The sequence below is a fragment of the Suncus etruscus genome, chromosome 8 (assembly GCF_024139225.1).
Source record: "Suncus etruscus isolate mSunEtr1 chromosome 8, mSunEtr1.pri.cur, whole genome shotgun sequence".
Lineage (NCBI taxonomy): Eukaryota > Metazoa > Chordata > Mammalia > Eulipotyphla > Soricidae > Suncus > Suncus etruscus.
In genome coordinates, this window is record NC_064855.1 from 64,306,081 (window position 1) to 64,331,332 (window position 25,252).

The following is a 25,252-nucleotide window of genomic DNA, read 5'->3' on the forward strand; positions in this document are numbered from 1 at the left end:
AGGACAAGGGAAGGAAGGCGATTCAGAAAAACCCTACAATTCTCAGGAACCCAGAGGACCCTCGCTTGTTGAGCAGCAAGCAGCCTTTCCTGAGGCCCTGAGCTAGAATTGAGGTCTTTGGGCACAGGTAACCATGCGCACGCGCAGTCACAATATCCGGAGACTAGAGCCTGGATGCATTTAGCCGATTAAATCTTTCCGACTTTGCTTTATTACCCCGCCCACCCTATTCAGAGATCTGGAGGGGTGGGGCCTCTGGCAAGCACGTATGAGAGAGAGAGAGAGAGAGAGAGAGAGAGAGAGAGTGTGTGTGTGTGTGTGTGTGTGTGTGTGTGTGTGTGTGTGTGTGTGTGTGTGTGTGTGTGTGTGTGTGTAAGATGGTCTTGAGAAGATTAAAAAAACACTACGCGCATGCGCGTTAGCGTAAGCGCGGCAAAAATTCGGGAACTGTGTTAAAGGCGGGGCGGAAATGAAGGATGGGTATACGCATGCGTAGTGGGCCTCGAGCGCCCCGCCTTGATCCGGGTTTCCCTCCTCCTTCTCGTTATCCAAAGCGGAAGTGCCGCCGCCCTGGCTCCTCCTACCAAAGGCCACCCCCTGCGATAGGCCCCACCCACCACACAGACCACGCCCACCGGCGAACCACGCCCCAGGCCCCGCCCCTCCCCGGGCGCTCCACCTCCTCCTCTAGAGGTGGCGCCGGCCCTCAGGACCTCGAGCGCGGGGTTGTGGCGGGCGGTCTCGGTACCCGGAGCCGGGAGGCGGCCGGGCTATGCTCGCGGGTCCCCTGCGCCCCGCCCCGGCCCAGCCGAGTCTGCGCCTCCCCGCGATCTTCTGAGCTCGGCTCCGTGGCGCTGTGGGAGCGGCGGCGGCGTCCCCCGGCGCGCCCCCTTCTCCGATGGCGGCGGAGATCCAGCCCGAGCCGCAGATCCGAAAGCCCGTTCTGCTGCAGCGAGTGGAGGGCTCCCAGGAGGTGGTGAACATGGCCGTGATCGTGCCCAAGGAGGAGGGCGTCATCAGCGTCTCGGAGGACAGGTAGGGACGCCGGGTCCGAGCGGCACTCCAGGCTCCCTCAAGTTTGCATCGCATGCAATATTGCATGCGCATCCTGGGGTGTCGCTCGGTCGCTCGGGGGCCGTCTGGGCCCCGCTGCAGGGGCTGGGGCGCGCGGAGCCGGGCTTCCAACGGGAGGCCCCTGCTGGGGTCCCCCTGGCTCTGGGCCACTGGACCTTGGCCGGGCCCTGAGGACGGGAAGGGGATGGGAGGAGCTGCCCAGGCCCTCAGGTGTTGGCTGCGAGGATGCTGCGGACCCCTGAGCGGTACCCCAAGCCCCAAGGCTTTGGAGAGCTCACTCACTCCAGTGCAGTTTGTCAGGTTCCCAAGTAGGAAAGAAATGCCATTCCTACCGATTGCACTTTTTATTTGACTGTGAATTCGGTGATCATTGCCAACTGTGAACCCAATAACTTGGAGCTCTCTCCCCACACCCCTGCACATCCCCTCTAGGAGTGCCCCCTTTTGGCCCCTCTTTTTTAGTTCTTTCTCTTGCTGTGAGATGGGGAAGCGTTTAGAACTTGCTAAGGGACCGCTGCTTGTAGATAGATCCTTGGTTCCTTCCCTTGCTTGGCATGCTTCCTTTTCTTTCCGCTGGGTTTTGCTTCATTTGCAGAAGTGGAGGCAGTTTTGCCATCAGAATTCTTCCTTGTTTTTCAGACAATAGCGGTTTTTTTTTTTTTTTTGCTTTACCTGAATGTCCTTTAAGGTATGGAGATATTAGGCGGCTGCGTCCAATTTCTATAGAAAAGCTGCATAAACATGTATGTAGTCATATTTATTTGGAATTGTTGCTTTCGTAGATACTAATTAATATTCTAAAATATTTGATAACGAAGAGAATTATGACCGGGGCTTTAGTTGTAAACTGTAGTTTTTCTTAATATGTATTCAGATTTTGCTGAGATGGAGAATATTTTATTTTCCAGGACTCTAAATCTCAGCTAAGTTTCAGCACTTTGCATACAGTATGGCCTTAAAATATTTGCCTAGGGGCTGGAGAGATATACAGCACAGCAGGGAAGGTACTTGCACATGGCCAACCTAGGTTCCATCCCTGATCCCACAGATGGTTCCCTGAGAACCTCCCTACGTGATCCCTGAGTTCAGGGCCAAGAGTAAGTCCTGAACACAAGTAGATATGATTGAAAACACAAAACAAAACCAACAACAAAAAATTTTCCTTATAGGTCTATACTATTCATTCCAAAGGTTCTTCAGTGTAAACCAAGATGAATGTATTAGTGACTTGTACTTGTCGCCAACATATTTTATGCAAATTGCCAAATGTGCTTGATTCATCGCTTATGCAGATCCTAATGTAAAACATTATAAATGCACACTGCTGGCAGCAGTTTGCAATGAATAGGAGAAATTCATGGTTGAAATGAACTATAAGATGTTGAGATCTTTTGAAATTCATAAAGCTTTATGAGTGTTTAATTTTTCCCATAGTGACAAAATTCTCAAAGAGATTGCTTCCAGATTGAATCATTTGTTGGTTTGTAGAATTGTCTTTAAAGGAATACTTTTCCAATATGTAGCTGTTATTAATGAAACGGTTCAACCTACATGCTCTATGAAATCATTAAGTGGGAGAGAAAGTTGATCAAACTAAAGTTTCTTCTGCATTAGTTTAAAAACTTTTTGCTTTTTATGTTTGGGAGTAAGACAAATTTGTCTTTTTTTTTTTTTTTTTGGTTTTTGGGCCACACCCGGTGACGCTCAGGGGTTACTCCTGGCTATGCGCTCAGAAGTCGCTCCTGGCTTGGGGGACCATATGGGACGCCGGGGGATCGAACCGCGGTCCGTCTCCTAGGCTAGCGCAGGTAAGGCAGGCACCTTACCTCGAGCGCCATCGCCCGGCCCCGACAAATTTGTCTTTTTAAGCTTTAACAACAACTTTGTTTTACAGATGAGAAATTCTAGATAAGAGAAATTACCTGCTCAAATTCATGTAGTTGGTAATGGAGCCAGAAATAGATACTAAGAGAATTTCCATCCCAGTGCTTTTACTTCAAAAGAAATAGCTGGAGTGGAGAGTTCATTTCAGAGTATTTATGAAATCTGCAGTAGCATATGTGAAAGAAACTGAAGAGTTAAATCATTTGATTATAGAATTTTAATATATAGCTATATGTTGGCTTAATCTTTCACTTTCCAAGTGTAAAAACCAATATTTTATTATAGAATTACTTTTTTTTGGGAGCGGGTCACACCCGGTGATGCTCAGGGGTTATTCCTAGCTCTGCATTCAGAAGTCGCTCCTGGCAGGCACGGGGACCATATGGGATGCTGGATTTCGAAACACAGTCTGTCCTGGATCGACTGCGTGCATGGCAAACGTCCTACCTCTGTGCTATCTCTCTGGCCCTGAGTTACTGTTAAATAAGTCTGAGAGGTCAGTAAGTTCAGGATTATTGTTTTTGTTTTCCTGTCACACCCAGTACAAGAATCACCCTCAGTTGTGCTTCAAGGACCATATTTGGTGGTACTGGGAATAAACCTGTGTCTACTGCATGCAAAGCCCATCCACTGTGCTTTATTTCTGACTCCAAGTCCAGAATTATTCTTTACATACAGTATTACTCATGTCAGCTTATCTGTATTTCTGTAATTCTTACACACACACACACACACACACACACACAACAACAACAACAACAACAATAACAACTTGGTTATTTAGAGCTTGGTCTTGGTTTATGGGCTTTTTGCTCATTTCATTTTGTGGCCATTCCCAGTTGCTCTGGGATGACTACTCCCTTGCGGGTTGGAAAGAGAATGAAGATCATGCATTGAACTGGAACTCCCATATGCAAAATATGCACTCCAACCCTTTGAATTATCTTTTAGCCCTGATTATGCTTTTCTTAAATAGAGAATCGATCTGTAATCTTGCTTCTCAGGATCCACTCTTAATATCACTTGCTATAATGCTAAATATATAAAGACAGAATATTGATTTTTACAAAACCTACAAGGCCATTTCCATTAATTGCTTCATGTAGAACGTACTAGTCTTCATTTCTGAATTATAAGGTTAAGCCACAAATAATGTCCTCTAAGAAGTGTCTTCTAAGATATTTTAAAACCCTGGTTTCTTCTGACTCTCAATAGTCTTTAAACTTGGAAAAGCTCGGGCCCGGAGAGATAGCACAGCGGCGTTTGCCTTGCAAGCAGCCGATCCAGGACCAAAGGTGATTGGTTCGAATCCCGGTGTCCCATATGGTCTCCCATGCCTGCCAGGAGCTATTTCTGAGCAGACAGCCAGGAGTAACCCCTGAGCAATGCCGGGTGTGGCCCAAAAACCAAAAACCAACCCCCCCCCAAAAAAAAACACAAAAACTTGGAAAAGCTTAATTTTTCTATTTTAATTACATAGTATCATATATCTTCTCTATGATATCCCCAAGGTTCTGCTACATGTGACTTAGTTATTATAGTTAGTATAGAGGTACTTTATTTAGTTCCTGACACTCAGTAGACTACCAGTAAACTATTTCTTTTATAATAATTTTTATTATGACCAAAGTGTATTACAAGTCTTTCACAGTAATATTTTAGGTACATAGTGACATTGAATCAGGGGAATTCCTACCACCAGAGTTGTCCTCCCTCCACCTCTTTTCCCAGCATGCATCCCATATCCCCCCCACCCCCACCCCCCTCTGGCCTGCTAATATAAAGTGGTCCTCTCTGTGTCTAGCTTGTTGTAGATTGGGTATAGATTTTGTTGTCATTGGCTTTGGATTTGGTGTTTAAGTCTGATCATGTTTTGTTTCTACTTAATGTTCATATGACTGTTGGTCTTGGTACTCTCCATTATTTCTCCCTCTTTGTGAGGCAGAACAAGATGGTTCAAGTTATGTGGTTCTGTTTGAAAGAAAGAAAAAAGGGAGTGGAGAGATAGCACAGTGGTAAGGTGTTTGCCTTAGATGCAGAAGGACCATGGTTTGAATCCTGGCATCCCATATGGTCCCCTGAGCCTGCCAGGAGAGATTTCTGAGCATAGAGCCAGGAGTAACCCCTGAGCGCTGCCAGGTGTGACCCAAAAACCAAAAAAAAAAAAAAGAAAGAAAAAAATAAAATGGGGGAAAAAAATCAAACAAGCAAAAAAATGGGAGGAGTCCTTCTAGAGGCTACAAATATCAATTTAAGAGAAGGAAGGGAAAAAGGAAGAAAAACATAACAACAATACAAAAAAAAAAATCAAACAAAAACCTGAAAAGCACCAAAGACAACAATCACACAATAACCACAGTCTTGAAATAAAAACAAAACAAAGCACAAAAAAGAAAAAAAAGGAAAACATAACAACCAATAAAATAAATTTGTGCCTTTTTTTTTTGCATAGGCACAGTAAATATTGGGGAGATTAGAAAGGGAATTCCATCGGCCTAAGGCAGGGGTGGTGAACAAGTTTGACACAAAGAGCCAAAATTTTAAACTGTGAGTGTCAGAGAGTCACACCCCGCAGTGACCTGCCAAAACAGACAAACACTCACACAAAAGCATCTAATTTTAACAATAATATATTAAACACATAGGAGGCAAAGAGCCGCAAGAGCTGCATGTTTGCTACCCCTGGCCTAAGAGATACAGTATTTCTCTGCCCTTGAAGTATACTGTCAAGTAACCCTTTTTTTTTGTTGTTTGTTTTTTGTTTTTTGGGTCATACCCACCAGCGCTCAGGGGTTACTCCTGGCTCTACTCTCAGAAATCACTCCTGGCAGGCTTGGAGGACCATATGGGATGCCAGGATTCGAACCACCATCCGTCTGCATGCAAGGCAAACGCCCTACCTCCAAAAATCATTGTTTTTTTTTTTTTTTTAATAAATTACTAATCGACTTTTGTTCTTGAAAGTACAATATTTTAATTGATATTTATTGAATGAAGTTTGCAACAAACTAGGAAAACCCTGTGTGAACCAACCCGTGGGCAAAGGATTGGGTTAGATGCCTTAAATCTTTTAAAGTTAACTCATTACTTCATTCCATCAACAAACACTTGTTTTCCATGTTGATAAGCACATGTATTTTCATTAGTGAAAATGACAAGGTCTTTTAAGATGCTCTCATGATTGAGGTAAATTTCAGAAAATAATAAAACTATAAACATCATGGTTAGATGGGGAAGATTGTTTATATTCCATAGCATTTGTTCTCTAAATTTTACTTTTTTATTTAGGTGGAGGGGATAGGCCACACTCGGTGGTGCTCAGGGATTACTCCTGGCTCTTAGCTTAGAAATTATTTCAGGTAGGCTTAGGGAACCATATGGGATGCTGGAGATAGAACCTTGGTCAACTGCGTGTTAGGCAAATGCCTTAACTGCTGTGCTATTGCTCCGACACCTACCTTTTACTTTTTTATTTTAGAGGATTCTTTCATTTGAACTATTGTTTTTATCCTGAGACTACCTTCAGTAGTGAATGGGTTGATCATAATCTAATCCAGGCCCATAACCCTCACCTTTACACTTTAGCACAGATTCAGTTGCGTTACTGGATGAAGGAGGAAGTACTAGAAAATTTAAAAAGAATAAAAACATTTGGACAAGTATATCTATCTTGTCTAATCCTGTTATAGGGCTTATTTCTGGAAATCACTGATGTGGCATGATTTTCCTTGGTCATGTCTGGATTGCTGCTTTCTGTCTCTGCAGGATGCTCCTTGAGGTCGACAGAATACATGTCTGTCATGTATGAGGCCCTAGGTTCAGTCCCAGGATTACTAGGATAGGAGCTGCCCAATTCTTGCTTCCTGATTTCCCAAGTCCACTATCTCATATTCATCCAAAGAGTTTCATCAACTTTAGTGGTTACTAGTGGACTTTGAGGAAATTGTTTCTTCACGAGGAAATAAAGATATTGGATCAATGCATGGTTGTTGTTGTTTGTTTGGTTTACTTGGTGTTAGAAGTGCTGAAGGCAGGTGCAGACTATTGTCTGGGCTGGGCAAAGGATTTTCTCTGTGCTTAGAGAAAAGGACTTTCTCTTTCTGCTAGGTTTTGCTGACTGGAGAGAAGTTCATTTAAAAAAGTTAGGATAGGACTAGAGAGATAGCACTGTTACAGCAGACTTAGATTCTATCCCCAGCATCTCTTATGGTCTCTGGAGCCTGCCAGGAGTAATTTCTGAGTGCAGAACAAGGAGTAACCCCTGAGCGCAGCTGGGTGTCCTAAAAATAAAAACAAACCAAAACCAAAATAAAACTTAAAAGTTAGGTAGGTCTAGAGCCATAGCATTATGCGTAGGCCATTTGCTTCGGATGCAGCCAACCTAGGTTTAATCCCTGGCATACCAGATCTGAGCACACTAGGAGTAATTCTTGGATACAGAGCCCAGGTGTCAGTCCAGAGAACTGACAGTATGGCCTAAAAACAAACAAACAAACAAGGATGGTTGTTTGTAGGATAAGTTCTGGCACTGAGATAGCTCAAGGGGATATGCCTGTATGCTTGAGGCCTGGTTAGAGCCTCAGGAACTGAATTGCATAGTCTTTTGATCTTTGCGGAAAGTGACCCAGAGCAATGCTTAGAGTTGCTCCCTGAGTACCACTAGGTGGGCCCCCAAACAAAAAGCAAAGAAAAGTTAGGCAGAAGAAAGGTCACTGAATAAATGGGAGAGCGATGTGGTATAAGATTGGATCTACTTGGTATGACCCACAAGAAGGAAACAAAGTCGAGTGGAAAAAAGGTTGAGAAACTCTGGTTTTAGATCATGGAGACAGTTGGCCTGAATTCATAATAGCTTTGAGTGTCACCCATTGAGAAATCTGGAAAATTAGTCACCAGGGGAATAGTTCTGCTAGCAAAAAAGCCTAAATCCTTTAGGTGTAAGAATTGGGAAAGCTTTCTGGATAAAAAGATTTGGAGGGTGTGGTGGTAGGGTGTTGACAGAGTGACTGTTGGGGTGGGGAACTGGAGACTGAAGAGGATGTGAGTAGTGGGAGTGGACTGGTGGGTAACTGCAGTTTTATATTCTGCTTTTATTGAAGATCAATTTATGCAACACAACTAGTTATACTGTGTAATCCCGAAGGACATGCTGAATTCCCACTGTGGATAAAGGGAGTCAGATTTTATCCTGTATAAGAAGATCTGATCCTGTGGACTTGCACAAAAGAATTATGCAATGTGTGTTTTGAATATATCTTGAATGAATTAAGCAACGCCTAATAAATCACCTGTTTAGAATGAAATGGACCAGAAAGGGGTGTAGGTTTCCAAGTGAAAGAGTTAAGTTTGTGAGAAACTTAGTAAGATAGATGACCAATGCCATTTATAATAATACAGCAAGGGATGTGGATGAATGGGGCTAGTAGTAGAGAGGATTTAAACATAACATTTCTAAAATCTCTTTTTTCTAAAATTGAACTCTTCTGATTTTGTGGCCTTGACTCCTTGTCTGTTTCTTGAAAAGCTTTGTTAACATTTCTTTTTATAAATCCTTATCTTGTTGATTTATGGATCACTGATTACTTTCATTTTTCTGTCCAGGGGCATACTTGGTAGTGCTCAGAGCTTATTTTAGGCTTTATACTCAGGTATCACTCCTGGTAGAACTTGGGGCAGCCTTATGGTATACCTGGAATCAAACCCAGGTGAGCTGTGTGTAAGACAAGCTTCCTACAGTACTATCTCTTCAGCCCTTTTGATCCTTTGCTTTGTAGCACTGCACTGTCAGTTTTCTGGCTGAAACTGTTCACTAATAAACTGACTTTGGCTTAATTCATTTGCTTTCCTGGTGGAGTTCTATGTACCATATATTTTATTTGCATAAAGTAGTTTTTAAAATACAAAGTTTTCCCATAAGTCTAGAGTAGTTCACAAGTTTAGGCTTCTTGAGTGTTGGGGTCCTTAAAGATGACAAAATTATAAGTCATCCAAAGTAATTTTTGAGTGTGTTCAGACTCTATACTTAACCACCTAAAATTAATGAACTCTTAGCTATGTGCTTGAGATTCATCACTTTGGAGGTGGTAATAAGTGCTGGTTTCAAGGTTCCAAAGAAGGAATTTGCACCCCATGATTGTTGAAAATTAGACCTTTACACACTGACTCCAGAACATTACAGCAGTCTTCATGCCCACAAATTTGCCTGGAAACAAACTGCCTCTGTCTCTAAAGGTCAGAATTCAGATGGACAGTTTGAGAAAAGATAACTGTGTGAAAGCTTATTAAAGGAGACTCAATAGAGGAAGTTTAGTGGCCTCTAAGCTTTTGATAGTTCTGAATTTCCTATTTAGTTTATGTAGTTAAACTAGATTTGTGTCATGATTTCAAAGTTAATCAAGATACATTCACCAGGATATTGCAAAACAATATAAAAACATTAAGAATGGCTGTTCTGGGGCTGAGAGATAGCATGAGGTAAGGTGTTTGCCTTGCATGCAGAAGGACGGTGGTTCGAATCCTGGCATCCCATATGGTCCCCCGAGCCTGCCAGAAGCGATTTCTGAGCGTAGAGCCAGGAGTAACCCCTGAGCACTGCCAGGTGTGGACCCCCCCCCCCCCCAAAAAAAAAGGAAAACAAAACAAAACAAAGCAGAATGGCTGTTCTGAGACTCCTAAAATGAGTGGCTCTTTGATGGTAAAATCCAGACCCCTATTTTGTTTTTCTCTTTGCAGTTTTTTTTTGTATGTGATCAAACCTAATCTTGTGCATGCATGTCCTTTACCACTGAACCATGTCCTTCGCCCATTGACCAACTATTTTATATCTCATATAGTAGGGACCTTTGAAAAGAAAATGATAAATAAAAAATTATGAATATGAAGTGACTAGAAGAAATCAGATTGCTGATCTTTTCTAAGCAAAACAAATAAACTTTAGAAGAAAATTTGCATAATATCTTTCAGTGCCTGTTTGCACTTAGATTTTGGCTTTGAGACAAAACTGTTTTCTCTGTGTAGATGAGAATCATCTTGATGTTATTAAAAAATAACAGTTTGTAGGGAAATTAAAGCACTGAGTGGCATTTAGAAACCAATAAGTTAGATTGTGATTTAAGACTTTAAAGTAGTGACATGGTCTATCAGCAACACTGTATTAGATTATGTTTGCTTTATGTTTATCATCAAGCTTTTCTTGTGAACTGTAATATCAGAATAGAAAAAATTTAGGAGGCAATACTTATTTATTTTATGTGAGTGGGTATCTTAAGGAGAGTGTTAGAATTAAGCTAGAAAGTCCCTAATGCATAAAAAATAGTGTTAGCCAACAGCCTCATTAGTTCTTGGTCTCTTTTATTTTTTTAAGGGGCAGAAACATCTTCATTCAAAAACTTGATTTAGTTATCAGTAAAAATTAATTCAGAGAATAAAAAACTAAAACATAAGACTAAAAAAGAATAAAACATTTGCATATTTATCTTGACAAAATACATTGGTAATAAGCATATTACATATCCAGATATACTATACTCTGTCTTTACATATTATTATTATGCTTTGCAATGCTGGAGATTGAACCCAGAGCCTCAACTATGTGTTCTCTATCTCTAAGCCACATCTCCAGCACCAACCATTTCATTTTTGTTTTGTTTTAATTTTTTTGTTTTTCTTTTGGGTCACACCCTGTGACGCTCAGGGGTTATTCCTGGCTATGTGCTCAGAAATCTCTCCTGGCTTGGGGGACCATATGGGATACCAGGGATCAAACCGAGGTCCATCCTAGATCGGCCGCGTGCAAGGCAAACGCACTAATGCTGTGCTATCACTCTGGCCCCAGACATTTAATTTTTATAGAAAAATACTTATCTATTTTTTATGTTGGGACTAGACACAGCAGTGCTCAGTGGACCATTCAGCACCCAGAATTAAACCTACATATAGAGTTTACTTACATGCCCTTTGTTTCATTGTTGTTCTTTGTTTTGGTTTTGGGGCCACACCCAGCAGTACACCTGGGTCACTTCTTCCTGCATTTACGAATCACTCAGGCTATCTTGGGGGACCAGATGGGGTGCCCAGGAATTGAACATGGATCGGTTGCATGCAAGGAAAATACCTTGCTCTACCTGCTGTATTATTGATTCTGTCCCCTGCCCTCTGAACTATCCATTTGACCTGGTAATTTTTTACTTTTTATTTATTTGCTTGTTTGTTTGTTTTTGGGCCATGCCTGGCAGTGCTCAGGGCTTTCTCCTGTTTCTATGCTCAAAGATTGTTCCTGGTGGGCTTGGGGGACCATTTGGGGTGTCAGGGACCAAACCTGGGTCCTTCTTGTGCAAAGGCAAGCACCACACCCACTGTACTATTATTATTACTCTACCACCTGGAACAATTTTCTTTTTAATATAATTAGTGTCTTGTAATGGAAATTTCTTTTTTATACTCTTGTGCCTATAATTGTAGGATTGTTGTTAGAGAACAGAGAGAGCAATTCTACATTGTACCAGGCTCTGCATTGACTTTGGTATATCCCAGAACAAAATCACTACCCATCTGGCAAAGGAGGATAGGATTTTCTAGCTATAACTCTGGTACTGTGATGTTGTACACGGAGACTAGATAAGTGTCTTTTCTGGGCCTGAGAGGGAGAGGGGTTAATGCTCTTACCTTGCCAGAGACCAACGCCAGTTTGATTCTCAACACTGCATATGGTCCTCTGAGCTCAGACCCAGGAGTAAGCCCTGAGCATCACTGGATAAGACCCCTTACCCGTGCAAAAAAGTGTGCTGATTTGGCAGCTACATTATCCTAATATCTCAGGTAGAGGAAAATGCAGAGTGGAAAAGCTGCATGTCCTTTGTAGCAGTTGTAAAACGATGCTTTCTGGAGCCTTGGGAAGGCTATAGTTATTTTTTCCTGGATGAAATATTAAAGAGGTGTTTATTTTGTATTGGTGCCTAATATCGCCTTGAACTGGATTCACTACATAGCTACTTCTAATGGATCCTTTAGCTTTAAACACTAACATTGTAGCTATCTATGGGCGGTTATTTGGTTCCCAACACGGACTATGCCTAGAGTATTTCTTTTGAAACTTATATTGTAAAGTAATAGTTACTTTATTTAAGCACCATGTTTATAAAATTTTCATGATTGAGTTTTAGTCATACAATGTACACCATTCTTCACCAGTGCACATTTCTCACTACTTAATGTCCTCAGTTTCCTTCCCCCACCGCCACCTCTTGGCAGACATTTTACTTCTTTCTCTCTCTCTCTCTTGCTCTGTCGCTTTTATTCCTCCCTTTTGTTACTGTGGTTTGCACTACTGTTAATAAATGGGTATAAATCTTGCGTATTACTTTATCTCCTTTTAGCACCGTTTTTGTCCAGTGGTAAGTTTCCACCTTCCTTGTCATAGTGGTTCCTTCTCTACCCTAACTGCACTGACCCACTATTTGTGACAAGCTTCCTACCATGGACTGCTCCTCCTGACCCTAATCTCTATTGTTTGTGGATATTATTATCATACTATCTTTTATCTTTGAAACTTATTATTTTTATTTTATTTTTATTTTTTGGTTTTTGGGCCACACCTGGCAGTGCTCAAAGGTTACTCCTGGCTGTCTGCTCAGAAATAGTTCCTGGCAGGCACGGGGGACCATATGGGACACCGGGATTCGAACCAACCACCTCTGGTCCTGGATCGGCTGCTTGCAAGGCAAACGCTGCTGTGCTATCTCTCCAGGCCCTGAAACTTATTTTTAAAGTTAAATATATATAAATTTTTTTGTTTGCTCTTGCTTTCACTTGATAATGCTGAGGTCTAATCCTGGATAGGTGCTAAGGAGTCCATGTAATTTTAGGGGTCCATCTGGGCCCTTTCTATGCAAAGTATGTACTCTAGTCCTTTGAGCCATAGTGTTGGCCCCTCCCCCCTTTTGTGTGTCCAGTGCCAGGAACTGAACGAATGGTCTTGAACTCAGAGTCTGAACTTAGGGCTCTGCTGATGAACCGAATGACTCACCTGGAACTTTATTTGACAGCAGACAATACTTAGAAACTTATTTAGTATTCCTGACCAAAATTCTCATATTCTGACATGACACAGAGAAACAAAAGTCTTGTAAAATAATGCCCTTTTAATGTAGCATGCATGCAAGTATTTTCTGTTTCAGTACATTTTTTTTTTTGTGGGGGTGGGCAGTGAGCGATACTCATGAGTTACTCCTGGCTCTGTGCTCTGAAATTACTCCTGGCCAGCTCAGGGTACCATTATGGGATGCTGGGGACCAAACACGAGTCAGCTGCACCGCGTGCAAGGCAAATGCCCTACCCACTGCGTTATCCCTCTGGCCCTCTGTTTCAGTTCTGTCTTAATAGAATTCTTATGTTGTGACTTAATCCATGACGGGTGGATTTTGAACTTTAAAAACTGTTAATACTTTTATCTTTTTCTTTCCATCTTCATAGAGGATGAAGTGTATTTTAATTCAAGAATCTATTCCCCAATAACCTTGACCATTCCTAGCCTGCCTACCTTTCTGAATCCCTACTGTGATTATAGAATTGACCTAGACTCACTAGTGGAGACAACTCTTCTGAGCCCTTTTTAGCTTAGAGCCAGAGTTCAGAAAAAAAAAAAAATCACAAGTGCAGTAAATTGAACAGCGGTTTGAATAGCTGCACATTGGCTTTTCATGTAATGTGTTCATTTATAACAGAGTTTGGCTTCAGAAATGATGTGTATCTCTGAATTAGGAATGCCATTTGCTAACCTTTCTTTGTTTTTATATGTTTGTTTTATTGTTTGTTGGTTTGTTTTTTCTTTATTGTCACACCTGTTGTGCTCAGTGATACTCCTGGTTCCTGACTCAGAAATCACTCCTGGCAGACTCAGGGACCATATAGGATGCTGGGGATTGTACCTAGGTTGGTCACAATGTAAGGCAAACGCCCTACCTGCTGCACTATTGCTCTGGGCCCCCACCCAGAAATCTACTAGGTAGATTTATAGATAATATGCTTGGGGATTTTATTCACTTTTCATTAGTTATTAAAATTTTCTTTCTTCTACAGTTTTTTTTCCCTGTCTCTTAATTTTGAGGTTTTTGGATTACAGCCAAAATAGCTCAAGGGCTATTCCTGATTTGGTCAATGCTCAGGAGTGACCCCTAGTGGTGCATGATCTGTGCAGTTCTGTGATCAAACTGGTGTCAGATGCTTAAAGCCTTTACTTAACTTAATTTTTTTTTTTTTGCCGGTGCTCAGGGTTTACCCCTAAACCTGAGCTCCAGGATCACTCCTGGCAGAAATCAGGAGACCATATGGGGTGCTGGGGATCGAAACTGTCTTGGCTGCAGAAAGGTAAGCATCCTACCTACTGTACTCCATTGCCCTGACAGATTAAATTGCTGGGTCAGGATTCATTCTCTTGCTTAAGGATATCTTGTTCTAGAACAGTTTATTGAAAAACTGCCTTTTGCTTCATTGTATTGCCTTATGCTTTTTTGTCTGAGATCAGTTGACTATAATTATTGGATCTATTTCTGGGTTTTCTATTCTGTTTTATTCATTGGCTTGTCTAATTTTTCATTCATACCACATTGTCCATTGCTTATATTAGGGTTTGAGTCTTAGCATCAGTTCTTTATCTTTGCTCTTTATTTTCAGTACCATGTTGCCATTCTGTGCTTTTTGCCATTGCACATAAACTTTAGAATCTTTTTGTATTTTTTTTTTTTTTTTTGGTTTTGTTTTAGGGTCACACCTGGCAGCGCTCAGAGGTTCCTTGCTCTGCACTCAGAAATCCCTCCTGGCAGGCTTGGGGGACCATATGGGATGCTGGGATTCGAACCACCATCCTTCTGCATGCAAGGCAGACACCCAACCTCCATGCTATCTCTCCGGCCCCAACTTTTTAATAATTTTGACTTTAAGATAATCCATTAAAAATCCATAATATAGCTTCTTGAAATTTGTTTTAGATTGGAGCTAGAGATTAAATTGAGAAGAACTGGACATCCTTATACCAAGTTTTCTATTCACAAACATGAAATATTTTTTTTAATTTTGTTCACTAGAATTTTGTAGTTTTCCTCATATTTTATTACATTTACAGCTTTATTTCATTTTTGGAGATGTTGCTTCTGTAAGTGGCTTTGTTTTCAGTTTCAGATGTCATTTGTTCATTGCTCATAGGACAGCAATTGATGTTTGCCATTTTTTTTTATGATGTTTGTCATTATTTTTTTTTTTTGGCTTTTGGGCCACACCCGGCAGTGCTCAGGGGTTCCTCCTGGCTGTCTTCTCAGAAATAGTCCTGCCATGCACGAGGGACCATATGGGACACCAGGATTCAAACCAACCACCTTTGGTCCTGGATCGGCTGCTTGCAAGGCAAACGCCACTGTGCTATGTCTCCGGGCCCCAGTCATTATTTTTTTTTATATATTTTATTTAAACACCTTGACTACATACATGATTGTGTTTGGGTTTCAGTCATGTAAAGATGTTTGTCATTATTAATCCTTTTTTTTTTTTTGTATATGCTATGCACTCAGAAATCACTCCTGGCTCGGGGGACTATATGGGATGGCAGGGGATCGAACTTCGGTTCATCCTAGGTCAGGCACGTGCAAGGCAAACGCCCTACCACTGCACCACCACTCTGGCCCCTGTCATTATTAATCTTGAGTCCTGTGGCCCCACTACACTGTCTTGCTCTTTAATAATACATAGTTTTTTTGTTTGTTTTTAGGCCACACACAGAAATTGCTCCTGGCTTGGGGGACCATGTGGGACGCTGGGGGATCGAACCACGGTCTTTCCTAGGTTAGCTGCAATCAAGGCAAACACCCTACCGATGCACCACTACACTGGCGAATTCATAATTCTTAAATGAAATTTTAGGATTTGCCTACATTTGGAGATCTGGATTTATATAAATGTTAACAGAGATGAACTATATAAATTCTAAATGGTTGATTTGCTGAGATGGAAAATAAAAGATTTTTTTTGTTTGTTTGTTTATGGGTCACACCTGGCGGTGCTCAGGAGTTACTTCTGGCTCTGTGCTCAGAAATCACTCCTGGCAGGCTCGGGGGACCATATGGGGTGCTGGTATTCGAACCACCATTCGTCATGGGTCAGCTGAGTGCAAGGCAATGCCCTACTGCTGTGCTGTCTTTCCGGCCCCAAAGAATTATTTCTTGTGATTTTCCTGATCTGAGAAGCTTCCAGTGGTTTAATAGGAAGACTACTCTCTGGTGATAGTATTTAACTAGAATTGATATATTGATATTTTAAGTAGAATCTTTTTGATATCTTGCCACTAAATAATTACTGGGAAATTTTATTTTTTATTTTTATTTATTTTTATTTTTATTTTTTTTGGGTCACACCTGGCAGTGCTCAGGGGTTACTGCTCCTGGCTCCATGCTCAGAAATCGCTCCTGTCAGGCACAGGGATGCTGGGATTTGAACCAATGACCTTCTGCATGAAAGGCAAACGCCTTACCTCCATGCTTTCTCTCCGGCCCCTTATTTTTTATTTTTAAGTTTGAAAGATTTCGCATTTTTATATCGCATAAATAGTAAGTTTGTTATTTTGGAGATGCTACTGCAATCAGTATTTTCAGTGCCTGTTGTTGCTCGTTTCTGCTTCTTTAAAATTTATGCTTAAATAATTGATCTATTGTTTTGTTACTTAGTCCTACATATGTGGGAAAGTGAAGTTAGTATTGATGTCAGATGCTGGATAGTTTAGTAGAGAGAATAGAATATAGACAGCATTAAAAATTACATTATTGGGGCCGGGCGGTGGCGCTAAAGGTAAGGTGCCTGCCTTGCCTGCGCTAGCCTTGGACGGACCGCGGTTCGATCCCCCGGCGTCCCATATGGTCCCCCAAGCCAGGAGCAACTTCTGAGCACATAGCCAGGAGTAACCCTTGAGCGTTACCGGGTGTGGCCCAAAAACCAAAAAAAAAAAAAAAATTTACATTATTATAGTTAGTCTTTTGAAATGTAATTTAGCTAGGTGATTGCCACAGTTTGAGAATTAAACTACCACAGAACCGAAAAGGAATACTTGATCAATAGAACTGGAATTTAGGGGATGGGACTACGGGAAAGTTACTGAGGTATCTTTTTTTTTTTTTTTTTTTTTTTTGGTTTTTGGGTCACACCCGGCAGCACTCAGGGGAACATATGGAATGCTGGGATTCGAACCACTGTCCTGCATGCAAGGCAAATGCCTTACCTCCATGCTCTCTCTCCGGCCCCATTACTGAGGTATCTTGACATAATGGTGGAGTTAATTGGTGTAGCAGATCTACAGTTGTAAAATAATGACTTCAGTATCTTGGTAAACTACGGTACCTCAATTTAAACAAGAAACAATGCTTTAAGGTTAGGGGGAAAAAAAAAACCCTGATCTGAATAATAACAAGGGTTAAAATATTAGCAGTTAAATCTGCAAAATAATTAAACATGTTTTTAAGGAGATAGTATACACATATGTGAAATTCCTAGAGTGTTGTCAAGCTCTCTCTCGGTATAAGATTTTGTAAAAAGAAAACAGATAGGATTTGCACTTGCTGTGACTTGTGCCCTGATAAGGATCTCTGTGGGCATTTCTGCTTTGGTAGGTTTAAATTTTTCACTTGTAAAACTGCTCTAGGGATTAGCAACACTTGCTGGTGGCCTGCTCAGCCTCCTGATCTCTTGATAGCTGCATTCCCTCAGCACAGTCTTCATGCTTTTTTTAAAACACCTTCTCATGTGCTTTGAAGTGACTTGTTTATGTTCCCCTCTGGGATCATTTCTCCAGGCCTCTAGGTCATGATTGGAGCATAGTAGGCACATTTAGAGCATAGTAGGCACATAGTAAGTAGTATTAGAGGTTTGTGTTGTTAATTCACAACGAGGAAGTCTGTAAACCAGTTCTAATTATATATACAAAATGGCTGAATCTCTAAGTATTTGCTAGTGTGAACAGAAATCATCTCTGGCATTTCCTGGCAGGAAGCACGTAGTATCTCTCAAAAACCACAGTCAGGGCCTTTGGACTAGAATAAAGATGAGAGCACTGAGAACCAGAATGTCCCCTCTATTTTGCTGATGGATTTCTCTGCATCTGCTTCCTTCTCTGTCTTGAACACAAGACTTCTGGCTTCTGTTTCTTAGTCCACATGGCAGAACATGGCTGCCAGCTGTTTCATAATTTCACATGTTATCAGTAAACAGGAAAAGATTCATTTAACTTTCTGGTCTTAGTTTCAGAATTCTTTGGACGGGACTCACTGGTCCACCCTAGGTCAGCTGTGTTCTTTGGGATTGTGATCAGAAGTGGTTAAGGCTGGAGGAGAAATATGGCAAGCATCACTGCAGCCTGTGCATAGGAATAGGAGAGGAAGTTTCAGAAAAGAGATGAATATATTAGTCGTATAGGTGAGCCTACTGCTGTGGTGATGTGGGCATGAAGTAGTCCTGGTAGCCCACCGTGTTGTTGGTTTATTGCTCTAGCAATTGTGGAATAATGGATACTGAGCTTTGTTTCATTCATGACATTTTTTGGGGTGTGTGTGTTGTCTTTTCCTTGAAATTGGCTCATATAGTGCTTGATATGTTCAAATAACCATTTTTTGTGGGCCAGAGAAAAAGTATAGTGATTAGGACTTTGTACATGACCAACCCAGGTTCGATCCCTGGCATATTTTATGGTATTGCCAGATTTCTGAATGCAGAGCCAGGAGTGACATATGAGCACAACCAGGTCTGAACCCCAAAAATCTCTTCCATCCCCAAATCAAATAACCATTTTTCTCTTTAGAGCGTTAGTTGCTGATTTAACATGTTTCATATAATGAGTATAAGGGAAACAGACAGGTATTTCACTATGAGGGTTTCCTGAGCAAATGCCATTATTATATGACAAATTTTAGCACTAGTGAGTAGATCCCATATGGCTACTATATTTTCGATGCTCCAAATCAAAACACATGGCTAAATAAAGAAATGTTTTCCTAGCAAATGAACTTGTAGCCATTATACTTTTAATACTGAAATAAAAAAATGAAACTGGAGTACATATAGGCATTTAAACCATCCTGTTTAAGGGAAAAGCTGAGTATCTCCAGGATATTCATAGTAATTAATTATTGCCAGCATTTACTGTGTACATACCACGTGCCAAGTATTATGATAATCCTTTGTACCTTTTTTTTGGTGGGGGGGACATTACTCCTGACATCGTTCAGGGATCACTCCTGGCAGGCTCAGGGTATTATCTGGGAGTGTAGGAGATTGAACCAAGGTTGGCACAGTATAGTTAATTCTCAAGATGAATTTTTTGTGGTGAGGAGGGTTTGGGGTCACACCCAGGGTTGCTCAGGACTTATTTGTAGCTCTTTGGTTCAGTGATCATTCCCCGTATTACTCAGAGGACTGTATGTAGTTCTGTAGTTGGTAGTTCAAGTAAAACAAGCGTTTATAAAACACTTGTACTCTCTTTCTGAAACTCAAGTTGATTTTTCATAGGTAGTATTTTACTAACATTTTAAAAATGAATCCAGGAAGCGGCATAGTGGAATTATGCATCCTTGCTTGATGAATTCCACTGCTCTCCGACATAGCCTCACTGGACTACCCAGATATCTCAGGCTCTGTCGACAAAGCAGAATTGGACCAGACTGGAGTCTCTCTGAAAAGCACAACAGGTTGAAGCAAGCAAGTCAGTTAGTTAACCAATTAACAAATGATAATACAAATTAAGTAGAAAAGCATCCCCCCCCCTTTTTTTTAGGAAGCTTGTGATGCTTTTCTTTTTGTTTTGTTTTTGGACCATACCTGGCAGCGCTGAGGGACACTCTGTTCAGTGGTTGGGGCTTGCTCCTGGTGGTATTTGGGGAGCATGAAATCCTCCTGTATGTAAAGCATGTGCTCCAGCCTGTTAACTATCTCTTGGACCTGTGATGGCCTTCTTTACTTTTTTTTGTTCACTTGTTTGTTTTTGGGTCCTACCCAGAGGCACTTGGGTTACTTCTGGCTCTGTGCTCAGAAGTCGCTCCTGGCAGGCTCAGGGGACCATGTGGGATGCTGAGATTCAAACTGGGGTCTGTCCTGTATTGGCTGTGTGCAAGGCAAACGCCTTGCTGCTGTGCTATTGCTCCGGCCCATGCCTTTTTTTTTTTTTTTTTTTTTTGTGGTTTTTGGGTCACACCCGGCAGTGCTCAAGCGGTTACTCCTGGCTCCATACTCAGAAATTGTTCCTGGCAGGCACAGGGGACCATATGGGATGCTGGGATTCGAACCGATGACCTTCTGCATGAAAGGCAAACACCTTACCTCCATGCTATCTCTCCGGCCTCAGCCCCTGCCTTTTTCTATATGCTCTAAGTATTGATATCACAATAGATTGGATCTTGAGTGTTATCAGAAAGGACTGCATTTTATTTGTTTTTGTTTTTTTGATTCATACTTGGCAGTGCTCAGGGTTTACTCCTTGCTTAATTTTGTTTTTTTGATGGACAGAGGGTATATAAAGGAGGAAGATATGGTAGGCTGAGTGGATTTTTTTTATGCGAAATAGGAATAAACAAGTTTTAGAATTTTTCTTATAAAACAAAGCACCTAGAGAGAGGTAGTCTTTAGTTCTTTTTCTTTTCTTTGTTTTTTTTTTTTTGCATCTTCAGCTTTCATTACTCCTTCTACCCCATGGTTGAAAGTAACTCTGAGGGCCCGAAGAGATAGTACAGCGGCGTTTGCCTTGCAAGCAGCCAATCCAGGACCTAAGGTGGTTGGTTCGAATCCCGGTGTCCCATATGGTCCCCCGTGCCTGCCAGGAGCTATTTCTGAGCAGACAGCCAGGAGTAACCCCTGAGCACCGCCAGGTGTGGCCACCCCCCCTCCCCCCCCAAAAAAAAAGAGAAAGTAACTCTGAATTTTCTCCTTCACATCTGGCCATCTAGCCCCAGATTACCTTAGATGTACATCTTAGGTGTAAACTCTAGGGCAGGTGGCCATTTGTTTATTTATTTATTTTTTGCTTATTTGTTTGTTTTTGGACCACACCTGTAGGCGCTCAGGGGTTACCCTGGCTCTCTGCTCAGAAATCACTCCTGGCAGGCACAGGGGACCGTATGGGATGCCAGGGTTCGAACTACCAAACCATCGTTGGTCCTGGGGTCAGCTGCTTACAAAGCAAATGCCCTACTGCTGTGCTATTTCTCCAGCCTGAAAGATGCATTTTTATTTTTATTTTTTTGGTTTTTCAGGCCACACCCGTTTGATGCTCAGGGGTTATTCCTGGTTACACGCTCAGAAATTGCCCCTGGCTTGGGGGGACCATATGGGACGCCGGGGGATTGAACCGTGGTCCTTTCCTTGGCTAGCGCTTGCAAGGCAGACACCTTACCTCTAGTGCCACCTCGCCGGCCCCCATTTAAACATGCAAAGAAGAATGCATTTGACGCATTGAGGCCAACATGGTGATTTTTTCTTTTAAGTTTCTGAATGTAGGCTTGGGATTTTAATATTTAATATTGAGAAGGTATTTAATATTCAGAAGAATTCCCTATAGCCCATCACTTTATTTCACAAATAGAGATATAAAAACCTGCTAATTCTTTTTTTTTTTTTTTTTTTTTGGTTTTTGGGTCACACCTGGCTGCGCTCAGGGGTGACTCCTGGTCTATGCTCAGAAATCGCTCCTGGCAGGCTCAGGAGACCATATGGGATGCCGGGATTCAGACCATCGACCTTCTGCATGAAAAGCAAATGCCTTACCTCCATGCTGTCTCTCTAGCAAACTTGCCAATTCTTTTTTTTTTTTTTTTTTTTTGGTTTTTGGGCCACACCCGGTAACGACGCTCAGGGGTTACTTCTGGCTATGCGCTCAGAAGTTGCTCCTGGCTTGGGGGACCATATGGGACGCCGGGGGATCGAACCGCGGTCTGTCCAAGGCTAGCGAAGACAAGGCAGGCACCTTACCTCTAGCGCCACCGCCCGGCCCAAACTTGCCAATTCTTGACAGTGTTTAGTACCACATGAAAGCATTCATTTGCTGCTCTTGTTTGGATGACATTGAGTTGCTCTAAGACTTTCTAAGTACCCAACCACTGTGTATTTTGTAAACTTGCAATATGTTCTCCTGTTATTTTAATTTCAAAATACCTGGAGCAGAAGTTTCCTTGTGAGGTTTCAATTAGAAGTTTGGTGAGACAGTGATCCTTCAGACATCCCTTTGATAGGCCCTGGAGCAGGTAGGGTTTCTGGGTGCCATGTGCTTTGGGCTTGAGAACCTTCCAGTGACTCAGGTGCTATAAAGGGCTGGGAAGCAATATTCTAGACACTTGCAGCTTTAGTGATTGTACTTAATAACAAAACCATAAATGTTGCCCCTTCTTTTCCCTTTTTTCTTCCCTTCCCTTCCTTTCCCTTCCCTTTTCTTCCATCCTTCTCCTCACTCCTTCTCCTCCCCTTTCTTCCCTTTCTTCCCTTCCCCTCCCATTCCTTGCCCTCCCCTGCCATTTTCTGCCCTCCCTTCTTTTCTCTTCCCTTCCCTCCTCTCCATTTCCTTCTCTTCCTTTCCCTAACCCTACATGACAAGTATGATTCCAGTGCCACTGATCCTCAGCAACACAACAAAGTATGTAGGTCTTTGGTGCCATGACAACAAAGAGTGTGTGAGGTCACAACTGAACTGTGAGATCTCACCTGTGCTCCCCAACCAAGTCAGTGTGACCCCCATCATCATTATAACATTAACATAGTAACAAGGGAATGGGAGAAGGGGTTAAAAAAAATCTAATCCATGAAAGGTGAAGTCTAGTAATGAATCATGGTAGACTGTATCTTGAACAAGTATGGAGAATTTAATCCAGAAATTTATTATTTACACCAAAGGTCATCCCTTTTGTTGAAACTTTAGAGTGTGAAAAAAATTGGTACAGATGAAAAAGGTTTAACTATATATAACTAATATATATAACTATAGGTTATATTATTTTACTTATGGGATTTATTACTGACAGTCTTATAGAGAAATACCTTTATTTGAACACATGGTAGATCATGCTAGCTGATTAATTAGGTTGGTGTTGGGGTATTTGGTGTATCTGAGAGAGAGGGTCATAAGACGCAGAAGTGATTTAAAGCATTATTAGTGGGGACTAATGGTCACATGCCTGATGGGAACCTAGAAAGAGGATCATGATGAGTCGCTTCCTTGTTACTCTAGGAGATTGTTCTCTTTAAGTTGTCATAAAGCTAAACTATTCTTTTCTTACTGCAGTCACTAAACAGGGCAAAAGTTCATATTGGGTGGTAAAGAAAGAAAGTTTCTTTTTTTTTTCAAACATGGAAATATTATTTAAGGAACAGAAAAGAAAACGTTGAGAGAATATGGCCTTATGGCCTTTTTCAAAGAGAGGAAAGTGAACCCTGTGAAGTAAGAGTGCCCCCAAGTTGGAATGTGGGCCACTCACCAGCAGGTTTTTCCCAACTTCTCTACATGCAAGTTTTGCAACTTCTCTCAAAGTGGCTAAAGCCATTTAAAGATTATTATTTGTTTTTATTGACACACCGTTATTTACAGTTATTCATAATAGAGTTTCAGTATACAGTTTTTTATTACCACTTCAACTTTTCCACCAGTGTCCCCAGTTTGCTTCCCGCCCTGCAGCCTGCCATCTTGATAGGCACATTTTTTTTTTTTTTTTGTGGTTTTTGGGTCACACCCGGCAGTGCTCAGGGGTTATTCCTGGCTCCAGGCTCAGAAATTGCTCCTGGCAGGCATGGGGAACCATATGGGACACCGGGATTCGAACCAATGACCTCCTACATTAAAGGCAAACGCCTTACCTCCATGCTATCTCTCCGGCCCCGATAGGCACATTTTTAAGATTGTTTGATGTAATCTGAAGTGCACGCTTTCAGAATTATTGGTTCTGTGGTTCAGATACACAGTTATACAATACCTCTGCATCACCAGTGTGTCAGAAGCCCCTGCCCTCTGCCCCTGTTATCTTTAGATACACTCTTCTTACTTCCTCCCCTCAGTGTCTTTGCTTCCCTCAATTATATAATCTAGATTATATAACTTTTCTAGACCACAGTAATCTAGATGCCTCTTTCATAGTTCACATTCCCTTGTCCCATTAATCTATATACCACAGTTAAGTGATACCATGTGGTATTTGCTTTTTTTCTTCTGATTGATTTATTTCTTTCAACATATCCTCCAATTCCATCCCAACTGCAGTGATTGCATGAATTCATCCATCCTTATAGCTGCATTCTGTATATATACCACATCTTCAGAATTCAGTTATTTGTCCTTGGACATCTAGGTTGATTCCATATCCTTGCTGTAGTGCCAAGAAGTGCTGCAGTGAATAGTGGTATGCATATGACCTTTTGAATGACTGTTTTTGTTTCGTGGGGGTAGATACCAAGAAATGGAATTTCTGGATCATATGGTAAATCTGTTTTTACTTTTTTTGAGAAAAATCAAAATAATTTCTATAGAAGTTGAACCAGACAACAAATGGAACTATATAAAAATAAGGAGTTTTATGGGCCCGGAGAGATAGCGCAGCAGCGTTTGCCTTGCAAGCAGCCAATCCAGGATCAAAGGTGGTTGGTTCGAATCCCAGTGTCCCATATGGTCCCCCGTGCCTGCCAGGAGCTATTTCTGAGCAGACAGCCAGGAGTAACCCCTGAGCACTGCTGGGTGTGGCCCAAAAACCAAAAAAAAAAAAAAAGGAGTTCTGTATAACAAAAGAAACATGTGCTAAAACTAAAAGACACTCAACTGTGAATGGCAGGAAATACTTGAACTCAATGCATCAGATAAAAGCACACACTCACGCACACACACCCCCTACCCCACCCCCCCCAACCCCCAACCCCCACCCCCTACCCCCCACACAGTTTAACATTCAGGGGCCAGAGGTGTGGTGCAGAGGTAGGGTGTTTGCCTAGCAAGCAAGTTTGATTCCCCGGCATCTCATATGGTCCTCCAAGCCAGGAGCTATTTCTGAGTGCATAGCCAGGAGTACTATATTTTTTGGCATATAAGACCACCCCTTACTTTTCCTGTTAAAATATAGGATTTGGACTATATTCACCGTATAAGACTATCTCTTTCTTAACGCACAACAAATGGAAATTAAAAAACATGAGAGAAAAAGAGTAGAACCTTCAAAGGTTAACAGTATGTGTTTAATAAAGCTAGACTTTGGAATGCCAACAATCATTTTATATTTGTCATTTGTAGTGAGTGACTGATTTTTTA

The 25,252-nt window shown here is 41.6% G+C and overlaps 1 protein-coding gene across 1 annotated transcript in view; it reads left to right on the forward strand.

The window, feature by feature from the left end:
• The first annotated feature begins 718 nt into the window (after positions 1 to 718).
• WDFY2 (WD repeat and FYVE domain containing 2) overlaps positions 719 to 25,252 on the forward strand; it is a 236,699-nt gene continuing 212,165 nt past the window's right edge. Inside the window, exon 1 of the mRNA XM_049778481.1 lies at positions 719 to 1,035. Within this exon, the coding sequence (XP_049634438.1) occupies positions 899 to 1,035 (137 nt within the window). The 5' untranslated portion in view covers positions 719 to 898. The remainder of the gene's footprint in view (positions 1,036 to 25,252) is intronic.